The sequence below is a fragment of the Pseudophryne corroboree genome, chromosome 2 (genome assembly GCF_028390025.1).
Source record: "Pseudophryne corroboree isolate aPseCor3 chromosome 2, aPseCor3.hap2, whole genome shotgun sequence".
Taxonomy (NCBI): domain Eukaryota; kingdom Metazoa; phylum Chordata; class Amphibia; order Anura; family Myobatrachidae; genus Pseudophryne; species Pseudophryne corroboree.
Window position 1 is genome coordinate 552,932,969 of NC_086445.1, and position 24,097 is coordinate 552,957,065.

Here is a 24,097-nt window from a genome sequence, read left to right on the forward strand (position 1 = left end):
ACACGGGTAAGACAACGGAGGTAGGGTGCTAGGGGCTATTTCCTTCCCATTTCCCAATCCCAGCATTCCGTCTTGGTGCTCAGGACTCACTACATAATATCTCCCCTGTCCTGAGCATCAGGATCGTAACATTATCACCGGCCCACATTAAAAAAAAAAGGGGTTTAATTTTTTCCGGAGTATTGGTGGGCCTAGAAATTCGGCCTCATGGATCCGGCAGGTTTAGGGCCAAACCCCAGTCAGCTTTTGGTTAACCAAATACAGGAATTAACTCAGATGGTTCAGGACCTAACTCTACGGGTGAGATTGCAGGAAGATCTTTTGCGAGCCTCCCCGAGTATGGTTCCAGAACCAAAGATGCATTTACCTGACCGTTTTTTGGGTAACCGAAAGGATTTTTTTAATTTTAAGGAAGCTTGTAAGCTTTATTTTCGTTTAAGGCCCCGTTCCTCTGGTACTGAGTCTCAGCGGGTCGGGATTGTGATGTCTCTACTTCAGGGTGATCCACAGACCTGGGCGTTTGGGCTAAGAGCGGATGATGCTGCTTTGTTATCAGTAGACGCCTTTTTTAAATCCTTAGGCTTCTTATATGACGACCCAGATAGAGAAGCATCAGCTGAGAGTGACCTGCGTGCCCTTAAGCAAGGCAAAAATCCAGCAGAGGTGTATTGTACCGAATTTCGCCGATGGTCGAACGACTGTGGCTGGAATGACCCGGCCCTGCGCAGTCAGTTTCGCCTCGGTTTGTCGGAAGTGATTAAAGACAGTCTCCTTCAGTACCCCACTCCTGAGACTCTAGACAAACTCATGGAGCTCGCTATTAAAATTGATCGTCGTCTCCGAGAGCGGAGGGCTGAAAGAGGAACAACTTTTAGGCCTAATCCATGTGTATATACTTTTCCTGAGGACGTCGAGGAGCCCATGCAAATGGGTCTCTCCCGGCTGTCCCCAGAGGAAAGAACCAGAAGGTTAAGTTCTGGTCTTTGTTTGTATTGTGGTGGTAAGGGACATATCGCACGTAACTGCCCGAACAAGCCGGGAAACGCTCTGACCAAGTGAATGTGAGGGGGTTCACTTGGGTCTGCAGTTAATCTCCTCTAATAATTCTCTATTAGATCCGGTAAAGATTTCCTTTGGCAGCCTCAGTTCGTTGGTGTCGGCCTTCGTCGACAGTGGAGCTGCAGGAAATTTTATGGATTTGGCTTGGGCTAAGGCTTTAGGCGTTCCACTGATTCCCTTAGATCAGCCATTTTCAACAGGTGTGCCGCAGGCACACTAGTGTGCCGCAGGCAGTTGCCAGGTGTGCCACCACTGCTGCCAGCCAGAGATCCCCACCGTCTGCCACCATACAGTCCTGCTGCCGCCTGCCGCCCGCACACTGACCCGGCGCCGCCGCCTGCACACAGACCCGCTGCAGCAGCTCCCGCACACAGAGCCCGGCGAGCACAGGTACACCTGGCTGGTGGCAGCGGCAGGTCTGTGTCACAGACCCGCCGCTGCCACCAGCCAGATGTACCTGTGCTCACCGGACAGCGCTGCACTTCCGTATCAGCTGGCCCGATCTCCCCACCTGCAGTGCACACTCAAACGCTGCTGCTGCTCCTTGTCCCAGCGCTCCCCACTGAGAGGAAAAGATTTAAGGTTAGAAATATACATATAAATATATATATAAAACTCACATAAGTATGTGCAAAGAATTACTATGGTGGGGGACCGGTGTGTGTTATATTACTGTAAGGGGGTCAGGTGTGTGGAATTACTATAGGGGGCATGTGTGTATGATTACTATGTGGGGGCAGGGTGTGTGTAATGACAATGGGGGGCAGGTATGTATATTTACTATGGGTGGGACAGGTGTAAGGAATTACAATGGGGGCATGTGTGTGGCATGACTATGGGGGGGCAGGTGTGTGGAATTAGAATGGGGCATGTGTGTATAATTACTATGGGGGGGCAGGTGTGTGGCATAACTGGGGGGTAACGAGTGGAATTACTCTTGAGTAGGTGTGTGGCATTAATATAAATCTGTTTTATTACAGTGGGGGCCAATGTGTTTTATTACTGCGAAGCCCAAAAAATTGATGGTGTGCCTTGGAAATTTAAAAATTTTGTTTAGTGTGCCACAAATTTAAAAAGGTTGAAAATCACTGCCTTAGATAGACGCATCACCATGCACAGCTTGGATGGGGGTCCGCTTTCCAATGGGGTTATTACTCACCGCACACCTCCAGTATTGCTGACAGTGGGGGCCCTACATTCAGAAGAAATAGAATTTGACCTTACACATTGTCCGGCAGTTCCAGTAGTTTTGGGTCACCCCTGGCTTGCCTTTCATAATCCCACCATAGATTGGCGGTCTGGGGAGATTTCCCAATGGGGTCCTTTTTGTGTTAAAGAGTGTATTTCCCATCCAGTCTGGGTTGCGGCAGTTACCCCAGAACTTATTCCTTTGGAATATCAGGAGTTTGCTGATGTGTTCTCCAAGGGTAATGCGGACGTTCTGCCTCCCCATCGGTCCTATGACTGCGCTATAGATTTAGTTCCCGGGGCCACTTTACCTAAGGGGAGATTATATGCCCTCTCCGCGCCAGAAACAACGGCTATGGATAATTATATCCAGGAAAGCCTGAAAAAAGGCTTCATTAGGCCCTCGAAATCTCCTTTGAGTGCAGGATTCTTTTTTGTTGAGAAAAAAGATGGGTCACTCAGACCATGTATTGATTTTCGGGCTCTGAATAAAATTTCTGTTAAAAACACCTACCCTTTGCCTTTGATTTCAGTACTTTTTGATCAGTTACGCTCTGCCGTTATCTTCTCAAAAATCGATCTTAGAGGAGCTTACAATCTCATCCGAATAAGATCTGGGGATGAGTGGAAGACGGCTTTCAGCACACAGTCGGGTCATTATGAATACCTGGTGATGCCCTTTGGGCTGTCAAATGCTCCTGCGGTATTTCAAGACCTCATCAATGATGTTCTTCGTGACTTTCTTGGAAAGTTCGTTGTCGTTTATTTAGACGACATTTTGATTTATTCTGAGTCTATGGAACAACATATTACCCATGTGCGTCTGGTTCTTCAAAAACTACGGGAGAATCATTTATACGCAAAACTAGAGAAATGTAATTTTCACATCACGGAAGTGTCCTTCTTGGGGTATATTATTTCTCCCCAGGGATTTTTTATGGAACCGAAAATACTCCAGGCCATCCTTAATTGGGCGCAACCCACAAATTTAAAAGCAATTCAGCGCTTTTTAGGGTTTGCAAACTATTATAGGCGGTTCATTTATACCTTTTCTGATTTGGTCGCTCCTATAGTAGCATTAACTAAAAAAGGAGCGGACCCTTCCAATTGGTCGCCTGCAGCCGAGTCTGCCTTTCGGGCCTTAAAGCAGGCCTTTGTCTCGGCTCCTGTTCTCAGGCACCCTAACCCGGAGCTCCCCTTTATAGTCGAGGTAGATGCCTCAGAGGTTGGAGTAGGGGCTATCCTATCTCAGGAAGATCCGGAGTCTCAGGAATTACACCCTTGTGCCTTCATGTCCAGGAAATTCTCCTCCGCAGAATCCAACTATGACGTTGGTAATCGAGAATTGCTGGCAGTTAAATGGGCTTTCGAGGAGTGCAGGCATTGGCTGGAGGGAGCTAGGCATACCATTACAGTGTATACTGACCATAGGAACCTGCAGTATATTGAGTCAGCTAAACGGCTTAATGCTCGGCAGGCACGTTGGGCATTGTTTTTTACTCGTTTCAGGTTTATTATCACCTTCAGGCCCGGTTCCAAAAATACTAAAGCTGATGCCCTGTCACGTTGTTTTCTTCCGGTTCACAATAACCATCCTGCTACTACCCCCATAGTTCCATCATCTGTCATCCGGGCAGGCCTCACACAGGATTTATTTACTCAGTCCAGCTTCAACAGCAGGCTCCTAAACTTACTCCTGCTGATCGTCTCTTTGTCCCTGAATTTCTGAGAGGCACTGTTTTAGCTGAGTTTCATGACAACAAAGTCTCTGGTCATCCAGGTATCACTAAGACCTTGGAGTTAGTCTCTCGCTCGGTGTGGTGGCCTAGTCTTTCTAAAGATGTAAGGGAATTTGTCCACGGCATAAGGTTCCTCGTTCATTGCCGATCGGGCAACTCGTACCTATAGCCGTTCCTCTCAGGCCATGGTCACATATATCCATGGATTTCGTGGTGGACCTTCCTCTTTCAGCCGGATTTCGAGTCATTTGGGTGGTAGTAGATCGTTTTAGTAAGATGGCTCATTTCATTGCTCTTCCCCGATTACCCTCTGCTCAAGGGTTGGCAGTCTTGTTTCTCCGTCATGTGTTCAGGCTCCATGGGTTGCCCAGGGATATTGTCTCTGATCGGGGTCCGCAATTCATTGCTCGTTTCTGGAAACGTTTTTGTGCCTCATTAAATATGAAACTCTCTTTAACATCTGGGTACCATCCACAATCTAACGGACAAACCGAACGAGTTAACCAGTCATTAAAACAGTATTTACGGTTGTATTCGGCCAAACTCCAGAATGATTGGTCTGAATTTCTTCCTTTAGCCGAATTTGCTTATAATAACTCTTGTCATTCTTCCACCAAGGAGTCCCCATTCTTTTCAGTCTTTGGCTTTCATCCTAGAGCCAACTCTTTTTTTCCTCATTCTCCAGTCTCCTCGTTGACCTTAACCTCCCATGTCAGAACAATTTGGAGAAAGGTGCACCTTGCCTTGAGAAAAGCTGCCTTCCGAGAAAATAAATTTTCTGATAGGCTCGACGTCCTTGCACTTTTAAGGTGTCAGATAAGGTATGGTTGTCAACTCGCAACATCAAGCTCCGACAACCTTCGGCTAGATTGGGACCCAAATTTATTGGACCATTCCTTATCATTAAGAAGGTCAACCCAGTTGCTTTTCGGCTACGCTTGCCGAGATCTCTCAAAATTGGCAATACTTTTCACTGTTCTCTTTTGAAACAGTATTTTTCTTCCAGGAGATTTCCTCGGAGGACTTCCCAGGGTAGATCTCCGGTGGATGTTCAGGGGCAACAGGAGTTCTTGGTGGAGAAGGTTTTAGATTCTAAGCTTTCTCTGGGTCGCCTCTATTGTTTGGTCCACTGGAAAGGTTATGGCCCTGAAGAAAGATCTTGGGTGTTGGATAAGGATTTACATGCTCCTAAGCTTAAGAGGATATTCTTTCAGGAGTTTCCTCAGAAACCTGGCTCTAGGGGTTCTTTAACCCCTTCTCAAGGGGGGGGGGGGGGGTACTGTTAGGCGCGGCGGTCTTCAGCCGTGCCCTGACTGAGCAGCGGTCACGGCCGCCGCGCCTCTCTCCTTCCCTGTCCCCCACACAGCGCCTAGCAACGCCAGGACGCCGTGCGCACGATAGCCGCCGGGTCCCTGGCAACGCAGGATGCCGTGCGTGCAGGGCCGCTGGGTGCATAGCAACGGGGACGCCACAGGTGGACCGCGTTCCCCGTTGCTAAGAATAGTTAATTAGGTTGCTCGTGCAGCAGGGCAGCTGCACGGCAACTAGTAATTAGGGTCTGGGGGCTGGTCCTGCTGGCCCTCCTGTTATTGGCCAGCAGGGCCTTTTTATGTGAGCCAGCACACTGCAGCCCCGCCGGTGATAGCTTCTTGTATGCTGTTCCTGCCTTGCAGAACTCTGTTCCTGTCAGCCATGTTTGGTGGATCTTGCTCCCTGCCCTCTGGTACTTTGGAGGTCCGAAGCCGGTCCTGGGAATCCTTCTAGTCCTTGCGAACCTGTCTCTGTCATCTGGGGTTCTCGCTCGGTTTCGTGAGTAGCGGCTACTGCTGCGTGTTGCGGCCTATGCCGCTTAGTGTTTACTTCACTGTGAATTGGTGCATTTGCGGAGGTTTCCGCTTTCACTGTCCTTCCCGGAACTCGGCGGTGCCGTGTGGGGGAGTGGACAGTGGTTTCTTTGTAGTTCTTTTCCTGTGGCGGCGTGCCGCACATACGTTTAGTTTTTAGGTAGTTTATAGCCCCTAGCGTGGTTGTTTCAGTTAGAGGTCCCCTTGTTATTACCCTGTCTCAGTTCACGCCTTGTCTCTCTTTAAGACCTGAGGGGGCTTTAGAGTTGGGCAGACCTAATCCGCCCTTCAAACACGGCTGCCATGGGCCCAAGAAACCATAGTCGTTCAGGCGTGAATTGATAACACGGGTAAGACAACGTAGGTAGGGTGCTAGGAGCTATTTCCTTCCCATTTCCCAATCCCAGCATTCTGTCTTGGTGCTCAGGACTCACTACATAAGATCTCCCCTGTCCTGAGCATCAGGATTGTAACACTTAGAATACCTTCCAATACTTTCCCCACTATAGATGTAAGACTAACTGGTCTATAATTACCTGGTTCAGCTTTACTTCCCTTTTTGAATATAGGCACTACTTCCGCTATACACCAGTCTTTGGGAACCATACCTGATATTACTGAATCCTTAAAGATCAAAAATAGCAGTTTTGCAAGTTCAGAGTGAAGCTCCATTAGAACCCTTGGGTGAATACCATCGGGACCTGGTGACTTATTAATTTTTAAATGTTTTAATCGGTCACAGACTACTTCCTCGCTTAAATAAGTACCTATCAGTGGGATATTCTCATTATTGAGATTATGTGTTAGTCCCTGAATTGGGTCCTCTATAGTAAATACTGTTGGAAAAAACGAATTTAGTGTGTCCGCTATGTCATTATCATTTTTGCTTAAGACTCCCAACTTGTCTTTTAAAGGGCCTATACTCTCCTTCTTTAATCTCTTGCTATTAATGTATTTAAAGAATTTTTTGGGATTCGCTTTGCTTTCCTTTGCTACTAGTTTTTCAGTTTCTACTTTAGCCCTTTATTTCCTTTTTGCAAATTTTGTTACATTCCTTATAGTGCTGAAATGACTCTGCTTCCCCGTCAGATTTGTATTTTTTAAGTGCTCTCCTTTTCTTGGCCATAAGTTAATTTATCTTTTTGTTAAGCCACATCGGTTTATGATTTTTATTCCTTTTTTTGCTGCTCGTAGGAATAAATTTGAGTGTATTTTTAGCTAGCAGGAATTTTAGTACCTCCCATTTCTCCGTAGTATTTTTTCCTAAAAACAAACCTTCCTATTCAATATCCCTGAAAAATACCCTCATCTTTTCAAAATTTGCTTTGCTAGTTGAGCCAGTATAGGGCTGTTAAGGAAAACTGATATTGAATGTGACCATATTGTGGTCGCTGTTTCCTATGGGTTCCCCTACTATAATACCTGATACCAAGTCCCCATTGTTTGTTAATACCAGGTCTAAGATTGCATTGTACCTAGTTGGTTTCTCAATTAGTTTAACTAAGTAGTTATCATTAAGTGTATTTAAAAACATATTGCCCCTAGCAGTATCACATGAATCGTTTTTCCAGTTTATCTCTGGATAGTTAAAATCTCCCATCACTACTATGTCTCCTACTCCTGCTGCTCTTTCAATTTGCTTTAGTAACAATTACTCATCAGATACGTTGATACCAGGCAGCCTATAGCATACACCCAATACTAACTTTTTTATTCCTTTTTCTCCGCATGCAATTTCTACCCATAATGTCTTGACAGTGTCTACAGTCCCCTCCTGAATATCTTCCCGTATATCAGGTTTTAAAACGGCTTTACGTAAAGACACACCCCTCCACCCTTTTTATTTAGTCTGTCTCTCCTAAACAGTGTATAGCCCTCTAGATTGACTGTCCAATCATGAGATTCGTCCCACCAAGTTTCAGTAATGCCTATAATATCATACTGTTTGCTTGCGGCAAGTATTTCTAGTTTGCCCTTTTTACCAGTAATGCTCCTAGCCAGGGGCGGAACTACTGGCAGGGCAGGCAGTGCATTGCACTGGGGCCCCGCCGCACTCAAGGGCCCACAGCCGCCGGCCGGCATTACAATGAGTCACAATGACTCATTGTATCATGCCGCACACCAGCGCTCCCGTGACCCGTAGGGTCTGCATCCCGCGACTCCCGCCGCCCGGCCGTCATAAGGAACAGATCAGGCCAGCCACCAGGGCACTACGGGCAGCAGCACCAGACACGCTGCCGCGGCTGCCGCCTCTGTAACACACAAAGAGGGTGGAGGGTCCATCCCTCCCTCATATACAAACAGGTCTCACACACTCTCTGTGACTGGCTGCTGCTGCTGCTGGAGGGAATGCTCTCTCCAGCGCCTCCTCCTCCACACGTCCTCCTGCTGCAAGATCATGTTGTCAATCAGGAAAGCGAGGAGGGGCAGCTAACTCAGCCCCTCCCCCTTCCTGTTTATATCCCGCCACTCCCTCGGCTTCCTCTCTCTCTCTCTCTCTCTCTCTCTGTATTTGGGCGCCGGAGATCTGACAAGCATCATGCCAAGATCTCGTGGCCGTCCCCGGCGCCCACTGTCATAATGGGAGGGACTGGGAGAGAGAGGGAGGGAGAGAGAGAGAGGAGCTGGAGCTGCTGCTGCTGCTGTTCATTCCCTATGTGCATGGTGAGTCTCCATTTGCTAAAAAGGGGGAATCTGCTTGCCGCAATGTGTAAAAAGGGGGAATCTGCCTGCCGCAATGTGTAAAAAGGGGGAATCTGCCTGCCGTAATGTGTAACAAGGGCACGCTGTCTGCCGTAATGTGTAACAAGTGCACGCTGTCTGCCATAATGTGTAACAAGGGCACGCTGTCTGCCATAATGTGTAACAAGGGCACGCTGTCTGCCGTAATGTGTAACAAGGGCACGCTGTCTGCCTGTAATGTGTAAAAAGGGCACGCTGTCTGCCGTAATGTGTAAAAAGTGTACGCTGTCTGCCGCTATGTGTAACAAGGGCACGCTGTCTGCCATAATGTGTAACAAGGGCATGCTGTCTGCCGTAATGTGTAAAAAGGGCACGCTGTCTGCCGTTATGTGTAAAAAGTGTACGCTGTCTGCCGCTATGTGTAAAAAGGGCGACGCTGTCTGCCGTAATGTGTAAATAGGGGACGCTGTCTGCTGTAATATGTAAAAAGAGGAATCTGTCCGCCGTAAGGTGTAAACGGGTCTCTACCTGGTGTAGTGGTGCTACTGTGCGGCGTAATTTGAATAATGGAGACTACTGTGCACCATTTTATGAATTGGTATTATTTTGTGGCCACACCCCTTCCCCACGAAGCCACGCCACTATGTATTTTTGCGCGCGCCTTCGGCGCGCACTGCCCCTATTTTGCATGCAGGGGTGGGGCTCCAATGCCATTTCTTGCACACAGTGCTAATATGTCTAGTTACGGCACTGTTGCTAGGTATCCACTTCCCTGAGCAGGCCCCCCTCACCAGATCCTCTCCAGGGGTGAGGGGGTGGACTTGGATGGGATGGGATGGGGGGGGGGGGGGGGGGGCCCGAGCCATTTTGTCGCACATGGGCCCACTGCTCGCTAGTTCCGCCACTGCTCCTAGCGTTTACATACATACAACTAAGATAAGTATTTTCCCTTGCGTTAGGGACATCTTTCACCTTATGTAGCAATGATGACCTGTAATAGTCATTGGTTACTGCTATGGTAAAATCTCTTTTAGTACCCATGTTAGTAACCTTTCCACCTGCTCTTACCCTCCACCCAACTTCTCCCCCATTTCGTTTACTACCGCCATTCCTACTATTCTCACTGCATGACCCGTAGTTTCTAGCTAAACCCTCCCCCCAGGCTCCTAGTTTAAAATCTCCTCCACCTCCTCAAACTCCTCCATAATCTAACCATCCTTCCCCCCAGCACCGCTGCCCCCTCCTTAGTCAGGTGTAATCCGTCACGACAAAAGAGATGGCGCCTGACTGAGAAGTCCGCCCAGTGTTCCAGGAACACAAACCCCTCTTTTCTGCACCAATCCCTAAACCACACATTTACCTCCCTAATCTATCTCTGCCTCCCTGGACTAGCGCGTGGCATGGGTAATATTTCGGAGAATATTACCTTAGATGTCCTTGCCTTAAGTTTCTTTCCTAAGTCCCTATAGTCTTTCTTAAGGACATCTCACCTTCCGCTAACTTTGTCATTGGTGCCAACGTGCACCAAGACTGCCGGGTCTTTCCCAACCCCTCCCAACAATCTATCTACCCGGTCCGCGATATGCCGTACCCGAGCACCCGGGAGACAACAGACTGTACGGCGATTACGGTCACGGTAGCAGATTGCCCTATCTGCCTTTCTGATGATAGAATCCCCTACCACCACCATCTGACTAGGTGACTCTGACTTAGAATCCAGACACGTCAGTGCAGCACTGGATGAAAGATGCAAGGGTCTTTCAGGAGTCCAGACACTCACTGACCTTTTATACACACACACTGATTACAAGCAAACAGATCACAGGTGAGGATGGTTACATTTAGTAGCCATTCAAACCCGTTTGTGTCAACTTGTGTGCATGTTATCAGGCCAAAATCTCCAGGGTATGTAAACTTTTGATCAGGGTCATTTGGGTAGTTTCTGTTGTCATTATGATTTAAAAGGAGTAAACACAGTTGTTTGACAATAAATGGCATCACCCAACCACTAACCATGAGTGAAAGAAAAGTTTGTAAGTTATCATTCATATTCGCTGACAAATGGCCAGAAAATTACACATTCTGCTAGGGTATGTAAACTTATGAGCACAACTGTATATACATATATATACTAGGTAGCTCATCGCGCCCTATGGGCGCTCTTCACACCGTCGCATGGGGCTACGCCCCCTTAACTCTTGCACAGGCTTGGGCCATGCAATGTTTAGATTATATGGAGTATTACCTCCAATCATAAATCTGTGAGTGGTTAAAGATTGCACAGACAAAGGGCGTGCGATGGTTAAGGGGCCGTAGCCCCTTGTGACGGGGTGAACAGCGCACGCAGGGGATGACGAATCACTTAGTAGGTGCTGTGGTTGGGGGAGTGGCGGGTGCGGGGGAGAGGTGTGTGTGTTAAAAAAAAGTGGTGGGTACTGATGTATGGTGCTTGCATAATTGCGTGGGAGTGGGTGGCTGCCTGTATATGTATTGGTCTAGGGTTGAGGGATGGGGGTGGTGACAGGAGGTGCAGTGTGTGATGGAGTTGTGGTTGTGGGTGGCAGGGGGATGGAGTTGGAGGTGTGCATGGGTGGAGTAGGTCCACATGGGATGGGTAGGTGGATGATGGTGGGTTTTGTGGTGGTTGTGGTGTGTGCATGGTAGGGGGGGGCAAATGGGTAAGTTTGTATTGTTTTTGGGGGGTGGGGGGTTGGATAGAGGGTGTAATTGTGGTGGGTGGTTGGCAGGTATGGGGTTATTGTGGTTGTGGGATGGGCTTAGGGTGTGTGGGGGGTGTAGGAGAGGTGGGTGGGTGGGTTTGAGTGTCTTTGTAAGATGTATTTTTGTGTGTGTGTGTGTGTGTGTGTGTGTGTGTGTGTGTGTGTGATTTTTGTGTGTTCTTGTGGTGTGAGGGTGATGGGGGCAGGAGTCAACGTTGGTGGGTGGTGGTGTGGCAAAGTTGGGGAAAGTGTTTCGGCTGTGGATGGAGGGGTGTAGGGTGCGTGGGTGTTGTTAGGAGTGTGGAGGTTGAGTGTGTGTGCGTGTGTGTGTGCGTGTGTGTGTGTGTGTGTGTGTGTGTGTAAGGTAGTAGGCAATGGTATAGGTGGGTCCATGAGGCAGCACTTGTTCCCCGCTTGAGATGAGTGGGCTGTGTTTGGAGATTTGGGGAAAAGGGAGGCATGCACATTCATGCACATAGGGGGATGGGTGATAGGGGTGGCTGGCCATCTATTATTGTGTGGATGCGCTGTTGTTGTTTGGCTGGGGGTGTGGGGGTGTGGTGCTGGCAGGGGAGAGACTTGCCCCCCCTTGAGATGAGTGGGCAGTGAGTGTAGATTTGAGCAAAAGGGAGGCATGCACATTAATGCACATAGGGGGATGGGTGATAGGGGTGGCTGGCCATGTATTATTGTGTGGGTGCGCTGTTGTTGCTTGGTTGGGGGTGTGGGTGTGTGGGGCTGGCAGGGGAGAGATTTGCTGTATGGGGGGCTGGGGGCAGGAGCGGCGAAACACCTGTCGGCGTGACAGAAACAGGTGCGGGTGATGCTGTGGCACATGTGCTGTGTCTGCATCCGTTGTGCGGACGGCGTCTCCCGGTACAGTGTGTTCCTGCCGTGGCTGGAATGCAAGAGGTGGTGCTGGGGATGTGCAGAGGGCGGGAGCGGTTGTGTGGGCTGCGGCTGTCTGGTCGTCCGTAATGCGGACGGCGGGTAGCGGTACAGTGTGTCACTTCCGCGGCTGGAATGCGAGAGGTAGTGCCGGGGATGAGCGGAGGGCGGGAGCGGTGGTGTCGGCTGCGGCTGCCTGGTCATCCGTGGTGCCGACGGCGGGTCCCGGTGCAGCGTGTCCCTGCGGCGGCTAGATGTGGGAGGTGGTGCTGGGGTGGTGCGGAGGGCAGGAGCGTTGGTGTGGGCTGCGGCTCTCCAGTGTGTGGTCGTCCATGGTGCGGACGGCATGTCCAGGCCAGAGTGTCCCAGCCGTGGCTGGATGTGGGCGGTGGTGCTGGGGTTGTGCGGAGGGTGGGTTGGGTGCTGTGGGGTCTGGGTGTCAAGTGTGTTATGCGGACGTGGGCTCTGGGGCTGGGTAGGCTGTCAGTGGCTGCATGTGGGAACAGGTTCAGGGGTTTTGTGGAGGGTGGGTTTGGGGGTGTGGGGTGCAGGTGTCAGTGGGTTGTAGGTGGCTGTGTTTGTGGGGAAACCAAGGGAGGGGTCCATGGTTACCGGGCAGTGTGGTGTGTCCGTCCACTGGCGGCTTCTCTCAGGGGATGGTGGCCGGATTCTGTGGCTGCTGCTCCCGTTGCAGGTAGTGTTAAGTGGTGTGCTGGCACTGGGACAGGGCAGAGTGTGTGGGTGAGCACTGATATACGCCTGCGTTGTGTGCTACTGGGTCTGTTGCCAGGGAAATTGGTATCCCACTCGCCAGGACAGTGTTGCTGTGTTTGTACTTTGCAGCATTGTCATCGATGTGGGCTGGGACATGCACAAATGAGCAGCCTGGGGAAAGAGTTGGTTTTGTGCTCCCACATAGCACACACTGAGTCACAAATACCTTTTTTCAAATACTGAGGGGAACTGCTGCAGCAGGGTCACAGGAGCAAGGAGCTACTGCTGTAACACGGGCAGGGAGCTGCAGGAGGGCCACAAAGGCATGGATCTGCTGCAAGGACACAGGGGTAGGGAGATACTGGTGGGACACAGGGCACTTTAGCTGGCCATGCACAGGCTGAAGCCCTGAGCAACAATATTAGTCCTGCATGCAGTTAGTAAAATTTAACCAAATAAGGTTAGGCGAATAAGGGGCACTACAGTGTGACATAATGTGTATAAGGGGGATTACCGTGTTGTGTAATGTGAACAAAGGAAACTACTATGTGGTGTAATATGATTAAGATTGTGCTACTATGTGGCATAATTTTAATTTGGGTTACTATTGTGTGACCACGCCCATTAAGTGTAACCCACATCCCTATTTTTGCGCAGCGCGCCTTCAGCGCGCACTGTTCCTTTAAAGGGTATGGGAAGCAGGGCACAAATTTATAGTTTGCAAAGGGGCACTGAACACCCTAACATCAGCCGTGGTTAGGAGACAGAGCAGGATGGTGGCGTTGAGGGAGCCAGGGCAGAATGGTAGCATGGAAGGAGACAGGGCAGGATGGTGGCGTTGAGGGAGATAGGGCAGGATGGTGGCGCTGGAGGGAGACAGGGCAGGATGCTGGCATAGAGGGAGACAGTGCAGGATGGTGGTATAGAAGGAGACAGGGCATGATGGTGGCATCGAGGGAGACAGGGCAGGATGCTGGCATAGAGGGAGACAGTGGAGGATGGTGGTATAGAAGGAGACAGGGCATGATGGTGGCATCGAGGGAGACAGGGCAGGATGGTGGCATCGAGGGAGACAGGGCAGGATGGTGGCATCGAGGGAGACAGGGCAGGATGTTGGCATCGAGGGAGACAGGGCAGGATGTTGGTATCGAGGGAGACAGGGCAGGATGGTGGCATCGAGGGAGACAGGGCAGGATGGTGGCATCGAGGGAGACAGGGCAGGATGTTGGCATCGAGGGAGACAGGGCAGGATGGTGGCATCGAGGGAGACAGGGCAGGATGGTGGCATCGAGGGAGACAGGGCAGGCTGGTGGCGTCGAGGGAGACAGAGAAGGATGGTGGTGGGGAAGGATACAGGCCAGGATGGTGGCATTTGAGGGAGACAGGGCAGGAACGTTGCAGCCATTTGCGTGGGCAGAGGCCATTAGTGGTGGTGGTAGTGGGCATCGGCTAGGGGGCAGTAGCAGGCTTCGGCTCAGTGATGGTAGGGGTCATCGGCTGGACTCGGTGAACATTATGGCTGCAGTGCCTCCCCAGCCACTGACCTCACCGCACGCCACTGCACCTTAGTATAGGTCCACTGACCCTAACGTTCCCGCACCTCCTTCTGGATGCTAGTCACCATCAGAATCATTGTTTCCTGGTGCCTGGAACCCACTGCCGGTGTGACTAGTGCTGCCAAATAATATTGTCATTAGGGACCAGGATTCAGCAAGATATACTCTTTTAACTGCTGCTAAGATTATGGTTACTAATAAGAGCAGGTGACCTCAGATAAAAGAGACCCCAGAGGAATACTAGAGTACATGTCTTGGTGGTTTTAGGAAGAGGAAGAAAAGGAGATATGTGTACTTACCAGTCTAATGACAGTAGTGGATTCCTAAAACAAAACAATAGTGTGAGTGTGAAAGATCCAGAGAATAAGTAAATTTGGGCATCATACATATAGAAATGACACTGAAATCCATATGAGTTTCTTAGTTTTCCAAGATACATGGTATAGATAGAGAAAAGCAGAGAAGCTGAGAGAAGGTGTAGCCAAAGAAGCGATCACTAAAAGTGTAACTAGACAAGTAGGATAGAACAGTGTCCTGAATATCTAGTGATTGTAGTGTTTGTATGAGAAAATAGTGGGTCACAGTGTGAAATGTAGTAGAGAGATCCAGAAGAATACAGTAAGTGATAGTGACCTTCTGATTTAGCAGTGATTAAATTATTGACCATCCTCAGGTGCAAACGCAGGATTTCTAGAATGGGTTTCAAATTCTTGATTTTAGAGTGAATGTGGCCAGCCCACAAAGAGGTCATAAATGACACTTAACCAGCAACAGTTTGCATCATACAAAGGGGGTCATTCCGACCCGATCGCAGCATGCTTTTGTTCGCACAGCTGCGACTGGGTCACTACTGCGCACGCACGGGGGTCGTAATGTGCACGCACCTTGTTGCGGTGCCAGGAAACGGCGCTGACTACGAAGAAAGTGGGCGCAGCGGCGACCGCAAGAAGATTGACTGCAGGAAGGCGTTCCGGGGCGGCAACTCACCGTTTGAAGCCATTTTCGGGGAGTGGTAAGGAAAACGCAGGCGTGTACAGGCGAACGGAGGGCAGATGTCTGACGTCAAAGCCGTGCCCGTCATCGCTGGATCCGTCGCACAGGGTAAGTAAGTATGTCCAGGGCTGGTCTTGTTTTGCAGGAAACTTTTTTAGCATAGCAGGGCTGCACAAGCGTTCGCAGCCCTGCTATGCAAAAATACACTCCCCCATAGGCGGAGATTAGTTGATCGCACCAGCAGCAAAAAGTTGCTTGGTGCGATCAACTCGGAATGAGGTCCAAAGATCACAATAAGCCACAATATATGGCATTAGGCCACCCCACCTGAGATGGAAATGCATAAGAAGCTCTGTTCCATCCCTTGTACTTCATGTTGTGGCCACATCTGTAATCATATCATATACTGCTTCTATTGTGGAAATTGTTTGAGCGAATGGCCTGTCCAGGTAGGGGTGTGGCTTCCGGGCAGCTGGAACCACCCACCTGTGTTTATGTAAGGCTTTAGACAGTGCAATCAGTCAGTCAGTCAGTCAGTCTGTGGAGTAATGGCAATGAAAGCCTGACTGAAGAGGAAGAAGTAGGTTAGTTTCTCTCAAACTGTGACCTCAGGATCCCAAACAGTTCATATTTTTCATGCACTGTTTGGGGTCCTGAGGACTGAGTTGGAGAACCTATGAAGTAATTTATTTAAGTAAAGAAAGTGTCTGTAGGCAAGCCTCTCAAATATCATAGCGGGGTAAATTGGCTGATAGATGGGACAGTAATTTCAGAGAGAATGAGGTTACGAAGATTTTTTTTTAGAACAAAGTATAAGAATAAGGATGCTAGTAGAGAGCAATTACATATTTTTGTTTAATTGGTATAGGAACAGGAGAGAGGAACCTAATGATTTGTGAGGGTATGGGATCACAGTGGCAAACACAGGATTTGCATGGGGGGGTTTCCAGAACTGGGCGGAGCCAATCACGGGGGTGCGGACTGAGGTGACCCAGTATATGCTGGGACCGTAAAACTAGTGTGTATGTGTGTGTGTGTGTGTGTGTGTGTGTGTGTGTGTGTGTGTGTGTATATATATATATATATATATATATATATAAAACATATATCTACATATATATATATATACATACACATATATATATATATATATACATACACACATACATATATACACATATACATAGCATATTAAACATGCATATATATATATGTGTGTGTGTACACACATACAGTACACATATATATACACATGTATATATATATATCATATGTGTGTGTGTTTATATGTATGTATGTATATACATGTATATATATGTATGCACACGGATATATATGTGCTATAATTAAAATAAAGTAAACTTTTATTAAGCACTTAGAAGTGCCACCAGGAAGAAAGCAGGCTGCAGAGAACGCTAGACAGCCATTAATAATACTCATGCAGCTTAAAAAAAAATAAAAAAATGTGAGATTAGAAACCTAAGAGATTGGAGGCATGTTTGTTTAGAAGTCTACAGAGCTTTTCTATAGGAGTTTGTAGATAGTATTTGTGAGAAAGCCATGAGAAGTTCTGTATGAGTTTTCTTTACTGTCATGGTTAACATTAAGGCCTATTGGGCATGTGAAGAGCTACTGGAGTCACAGGATCAAGGGCTGTTTAGGGTTTAACTGTCATATATGAATAGCATAATGTGGAGGTCGGCAGGGGTCCTTTTGCGGCCCGCTTGCAGCGAGAGCAGCGTGCGCCTCTCCTGCTCCTCAGTCTGGACTCTGGCAGCGCAGCGGGTATCTTATATCAGAAACCAGATCGTGAGCCAATCAGAGCTCGCGGACAGGCAGCCAATCAGGAGATGCCGGTCTGTGAGCTCTGATTGGCTCACGAAACTGTGCCAGATTTAAGATACCCGCGCCGCCGCCGGAGATCCGACTGAGGAGCAGGAGAGGCGTGTACTGCACTCTCCTGCCCTCACACACAGCCAGGAAGCAGTGGCGGTGAGCACATTGGGGGCATATGTGTATCTGGCACTGTGGGGGCATATGTATATCTGGCACAGTGTGGGCATATGTATATCTGGCACAGTGTGGGCATATGTGTATCTGGCACAGTGTGGGCATATGTGTATCTGGCACAGTGTGGGCATATGTGTATCTGGCACTGTGGGGGCATATGTATATCTGGCACAGTGTGGGAATATGTGCATCTGGCACTGTGGGGGCATATGTATTTCTGGCACAGTGTGGGCATATGTGTATCTAGCACTATGGGGGCATATGTATAGCTGCCACAGTGTGGGCATTTGTGTATCTGGCACTGTGGGGGCATATGTGTATCTGGCGCAGTGTGGGCATATGTGTATCTGGCACTGTGGGGGCATATGTATGTCTAGCACAGTGTGGGCATATGTGTATCTGGCACTGTGGGGGCATATGTGTATCTGGCACAGTGTGGGCATTTGTGTATCTGGCACTGTGGGGGCATATGTGTATCTGGCGCAGTGTGGGCATATGTGTATCTGGCACTGTGGGGGCATATGTATGTCTAGCACAGTGTGGGCATATGTGTATCTGGCACTGTGGGGGCATATGTATAGCTGGCACAGTGTGGGCATTTGTGTATCTGGCACTGTGGGGGCATATGTGTATCTGGCACTGCACTACTGGTGGCATATGTGTATCTGGCACTATTGGTGGCATATTTGTATCTGGCCCCCATATGTGTATCACACACCCATTTTTCTGGCACAATGGCCCTCATTCCGAGTTGTTCGCTCGCAAGGCGAATGTAGCAGAGTTACACACGCTAAGCCGCCGCCTACTGGGAGTGAATCTTAGCTTCTTAAAATTGCGACCGACGTACGCGCAATATTGCGATTACAAACGAGTTAGCAGTTTCTGAGTAGCTTCAGACTTACTCTGCCTGTGCGATCAGTTCAGTGCTTTTCGTTCCTGGCTGACGTCATAAACACACCCAGCGTTCGCCCAGGCACTCCCACCGTTTCTCCGGCCACTCCTGCGTTTTTTCCGGAAACGGTAGCGTTTCCAGCCACACGCCCCTAAAACGCCGTGCATCCGCCCAGTAACACCCATTTCCTGTCAATCACAATGCGAACGTCGGAGCGATGAAAATGCCATGAGTAAACTTACTTTCATCATAGTAAAGTTACTTGGCGCAGTCGCAGTGCGAACATTGCGCATGCGCACTAAGAGAATTCTCACTGCGATGCGATGAAAAACTCCGAGCGAACAACTCGGAATGAGGGCCAATATACATATGCCCCGCACACAGTACCACTAAGACATTTTTCCTACTTGCACCACTGCATTAAAGTAAATGTTTTCTTCACAATACTTGACATGTCTTTGATTAGACTTTATTTTTGGATTTTCTAAAAAAAACTTTGAAAATTGCATATAAGACTCTCTTTTTCTTGCGGCCCATACAAGACTTAGGGGAACATGTACTAAGCAGTGATAAGAGCGGAGAAGTAAGCCAGTGGAGAAATTGCCCCATCAACCAATCAGCAGCTCTGTATCATTTTATAGTATGCAAATTATAGATGTTACTTCAGTGCTGATTGGTTGCCATGGGCAATTTCTCCACTGGCTCACTTCTCTGCTCTTATCACTGCTTGGTAAATGTCCCCCTAAGACCTTTATTATTCGGCCCAGTTGGGATTTTGAGTTTGACATGCCTGGTTTAGATGGTATACGTTCACCATATTAACATTCGGGATGTCAACACCAGAATGTTGACACTGTCCTGATTCTGAATGTCGACAATGACAGAATGTCGATTTTGTCACAATGTTGACATCATGAATGTCGACAATCAATTGCATCTGATTTTCGGTTAAGATTAGGGTAAGATTTAGGCTTAGTTAAGATGTCTATAGAAAACTTGCATGGTCAACATGATGACTGTAGAAATTCACAATGTCATCATTCCAGCAATGTCAACATTATGTCAGTGTCAACACTGTAAAAGTCTACATTTCACATATCGACCCCCCTGCCCCTGTCAACATTCTGAATGTTAACATTTTGTACCACCCCCGTTTAGAGTATACTAGAGAAAGGCATATGTGCCCTTAATTGTTATGTGCTACAGTATAAGATGTGGTACAAACATTGGGGGTAATTCAGACCTGGTCGCACGCAGGCTATTTTTTGCACTGCTGCGACCAGGTAAAAGCCGCCTACAGGGGAGAGAGTTAGGGCTTTGCAGGGATGCGTTCGGTTGAGCAGTGAGCTGCACAAACAAGTTTGTGCAGTTTCTGCATAGCCCAGGACTTACTCACCCACTGCGATGATCCAGGAAGAAACTGACGTCAGGATCCCTCCCTGGAAACAGCCGGGCACAACTGCGTTTTCCCGACCACTCCCAGAAAACGCTGAGTTGCTGCCCACAAACATCTTCTGTCTGTCAATCTTCTTGCAATCGCTTTCTTCGTACCTTTTGTCACTGCCCGGCACTGTATAGCACTGGCCAGCGTCGCGCCTGCATATTGCAGCCGGCATGCATGCGCAGTTCAGACCCAATCTCACGTCTACAGAAAACTGCAGCGTGCGATCGGGTCTGAATGACCCCCATAGTTTGTAAGCAGATGTCATGAGGTGTACAATCAATGTTCAGTCAAAAATGTGACCAGAATTTCTTTTACTCCAGCATGCTGGTTCCATTTGGAGGATCTAGGGGTGACTCCAGGTGAGTTGGCTCTCAATTTAGATATATTTTTGTATGAGCTATTATCATGTCGCATAACAATGAGCAATTATATGACCCAGAGTTGGTGCTATTATCATGTAGCATTAGGGATCACCAGTATCAGAGAGGCCATGCCGAGGCTTGGTGGCTTAATCTTATCTTTGAAAATACATGTAACTAAAGGGACCTACACACTGAGAGTTTTGAGCGATTTCCACAAAGAAGGATATGATCAATGAACGATTTTTCAGGTAGTTTTTTGTAATGATTTTGAGAATACACACTGAACGATTTGTATGAACAATTTGAGCATATTGCACACTGCATACAACGATATCATCCATATTGGCTAGCGACCAGGTCAGAACTGCGCATGCGGCAGCGCCGATGGCTGTCGTTGCCTAGCGATCGCCTCTGCCTGATTGACAGGCAGAGTCGGTCGCTGGGTGGGAGGGGGTGGCACAGAGGCGTATGCCCGCCATTTTGTGGGCGCGGTCTGGCCAAGCAGGCGTGGCCGGACCGTGCGGTGGGGCGGGCCGCAGCGGCCGCGTGATGTCATTTAGCACAGCTACGATCAAGTCGGAATCACCCCCTATGTCCAGATTAGGAGGAGAAGTGTACTTACCATAGACATTGCAGAAGTGGAACCCTAAAATAGAACACAACAGTCATTACTTTACATGTGTGGAAGCAAAAAAGACACAGAGCATGTGCTTATGGGATCATATGCTATAAGGGAAGAACATTAGTCTTTTAAAATTGTATTGGCCCATGTTCAAGTATATTTGGCTCTCCACATCCAGAAATGTTGCTGGCCATAGTCTGTTTGCCACCATCATATTTCCAGCACAGCCTTCGGATACAGCCAGGGGACTCAGAATAGTAAGTTGCACAGTCTGCTCTGAGTCCCAGTACCGTCCCTGTGTGCCTGGTTGGTAATGTGAGGACAGAAAAATCTATTTGTTTTTAGTTTAATTAATTTATTAATACTGGACCGAAACAATGAGAAATCATTTAAATATGTAATGAGAACCTTTTCTCAATTTGATTAATAAAAGTTCTGTATGAGTTTTATGCCAAATACAGTACATACTACTTTGAACAGAAGTTTTTTTTATTTGCATTTCTTTAGTGTGCCATGGTTAACATTAATACTTATGGGGTGTGTGAAGAGCTACTGGAGCCAACTGATCAAGGCCTGTTTAGGGTTTGTTTAACAATTGGTACTGGCATATATGAATAGATTAATGCGGAAATTGGGGAGAGAAGTTGTTAATAAATAATAGAACTGAAAATTCTGTTGGGATGAGGGAGCTTGTTAGGGTTTGCCAGCAGGGATTTTAAAGTAAAGCAGGATAACTTGCACGTGATAAGGTGATGATCTGAGAGGGGGATAGGAGTATAGTTTAGAGGGTATACCTTCACCATATTAACAACTGCTAATAAAAAAAGTTATTAATAAGAGATAGAGAGACCTCAGATGAAAGACAACTCAGAGAAATACTAGAAGCCATGTACAGATTAGTCTCAGTAGGGAGAGAAGTGTACTTACCATAGACATTGCAGCAGCGGAATCCTAAAATAGAGCACAATAGTCATTACTTTACATGTGTGGAAGCATTCAAATTTCTGCAAGGATCTGAACCAAAACACCATGAATGTTTGTGGTTAATTAAGTTAATTCAGTAAGGTATAAATTAGAGATGTGCGGCTGGCACTTTTCGTGTTTTGTGTTTTGGTTTTGGTTCTAATTCCACTTTTTTTGGCTTGGTTTTGCCAAAACCACCCTTTCGTGTTTTGGTTTTGGATCTGGACGATTTTTGAAAAAAACATATAGACAGCTAAAATCACAGAATTTGGGGGTAATTTTGCTCCTACGGTATTATTAACCTCAATAACATTCATTTCCACTCATTTCCATTCTCTTCTGAACACCTCACACCTCACAATATTGTTTTTAGGCCTAAAAGTTGCACCAAGGTGGCTGTATGACTAAGCTAAGCGACACAAGCGTGCGGCACAAACACCTGGCCCATCTAGGAGTGGCACTGCAGTTGCAAATAAGATGGCATTATTCAAAAACTAGTCCCCAAACAGCACATGATGCAAAGAAGAAAAAAAGGAGCAATTAGGTAGCTGGATGGCCAAGCTAAGCAACACAAGTGTGCGGCACAAACACCTGGCCCATCTAGGAGTGGCACTGCAGTGGCAGACAGGATGGCGGATTTAAAAAATAGGCCACGAACAACACATGATGCAAAGAAGAAAAAGAAGTGCAATGAGGTAGCTGTATGACTAAGCTAAGCGACACACGTGTGCGGCACAAACACCTGGCCCATCTAGGAGTGACACTGTAGTGGGAGACAGGATGGCAAATTGAAAAAATAGGCCCCAAACAGAACATGATGCAAAGAAGAAAAAGAGGTGCAATGAGGTAGCTGGATGGCCAAGCTAAGCGACACAAGTGCGGCACAAACACCTGGCCCATCTACAGACAGGATGGCACAAAAAAACCTAGTCCCCAAACAGCACATGATGCAAAGAAGAAGAAAAGGTGCAAGATGGAATTGTCCTTGGGCCCTCCCACCCACCCTTATGTTGTATAAACAGGACATGCACACTTTAACAAACCAATCATTTCAGCGACAGGGTCTGCCACACGACTGTGGCTGAAATGACTGGTTTATTTGGGCCCCCACCAAAAAAGATGCAATCAATCTCTCCTTGCACAAACTGGCTCTACAGAGGCAAGATGTCCACCTCCTCCTCATCCTCCGGTTCCTCACCCCTTTCACTGTGTGCATCCTCCTCACAAAGTATTTATTCGTCCCCACTGGAATCCACCATCACAGGTTCCTGTATACATTCTAGAGACAATTGCTTCCCGGAAGAATTTATAATTCATTTTGATGAACATAATTTTCTCCACATTTAGTGGAAGAAACCTCCTACGCTGATCGCTGACAAGGTTACCGGCTGTACTAAACACTCTTTCGGAGTACACACTGGAGCGGGGGCAACTTAGGTAAAATAAAGCCAGTTTGTGCAAGGGCATCCAAATTGCCTCTTTTTCCTGCCAGTATATATATGGACTGTCTGACATGCCTACTTGGATGCTGTCACTCATATAATCCTCCACCATTCTTTCAATGGTGACAGAATCATATGCAGTGACAGTAGACATGTCAGTATTCGCTGGCAGGTCCTTCAGTCCGAACCAGATGTCAGCTTTCGCTCCTGACTGCCCTGCATCACCGCCAGTGGGTGGGCTAGGAAATCTTATCCCTTTCCTTGCAGCCCCAGTGGCGGGAGAAATTGAAAAACGAGCTGTTGACGGGTCACGTTCCGCTTGAGTTGACAATTTACTTTGCACCTCTGCACACTTGTGTCTGCTGGAAAGAGAGATATAACGTAGGCTTTAAACTTAGGATCGAGCATGGTGGCGAAAATGTAGTGCTCTGATTTCAACAGATTGAACACCCGTGAATCCTGGCAAAGCAAATGAAGGGCTCCATCCACAAGTCCCACATACTTTGCGGAATTGCTCCGTCTTAGCTCCTCCTTCAATTTCTCCAGCTGCTTCTGCAAAAGCCTGATAAGGGGAATGACCTGACTTAAGATGGCAGTGTCTGAACTGACTTCATGTGTGGCAAGTTCAAAGGGTTGGAGAACCTTGCACAAGACGGAAATCATTCTCCACTGCGCTAGAGTCAGGCGCTCCAGTCTTCGGCACGCGGTGGCAGAATGCTGAAAGTGGCCCGCAATTTTTCGGACCACCGACAGCATCCCCTGCACACCCCTGTCATTTAAAAAAAAAAATCTGCACCACCAAATTAAATAATAATAATACATTTGTATGTGCAAAACATGGGACATGCTGGAATTTGCCCAGATATAATGCACGCACAATATTAGTGGCGTTGTCCGATATCACAAATTCCCAGGAGAGTCCAATTGGGGTAAGCCATTCTGCGATGATGTTCCTCAGTTTCCGTAAGAGGTTGCCAGC

The 24,097-nt window shown here is 47.9% G+C and overlaps 1 protein-coding gene across 2 annotated transcripts in view; it reads right to left on the reverse strand.

The window, feature by feature from the left end:
* LOC135050967 (uncharacterized) overlaps positions 1 to 24,097 on the reverse strand; it is a 182,986-nt gene that overhangs the window by 59,110 nt on the left and 99,779 nt on the right. The window contains exons 7-9 of one of the 2 annotated variants that reach the window (XM_063957192.1): positions 21,641 to 21,664; positions 20,714 to 20,737; positions 14,690 to 14,713 (exon numbers count right to left, since the gene is read on the reverse strand). In XM_063957192.1, the coding sequence (XP_063813262.1) occupies positions 14,690 to 14,713; positions 20,714 to 20,737; positions 21,641 to 21,664 (72 nt within the window). The remainder of the gene's footprint in view (positions 1 to 14,689; positions 14,714 to 20,713; positions 20,738 to 21,640; positions 21,665 to 24,097) is intronic. The other variant, XM_063957193.1, reaches the window with a different exon arrangement.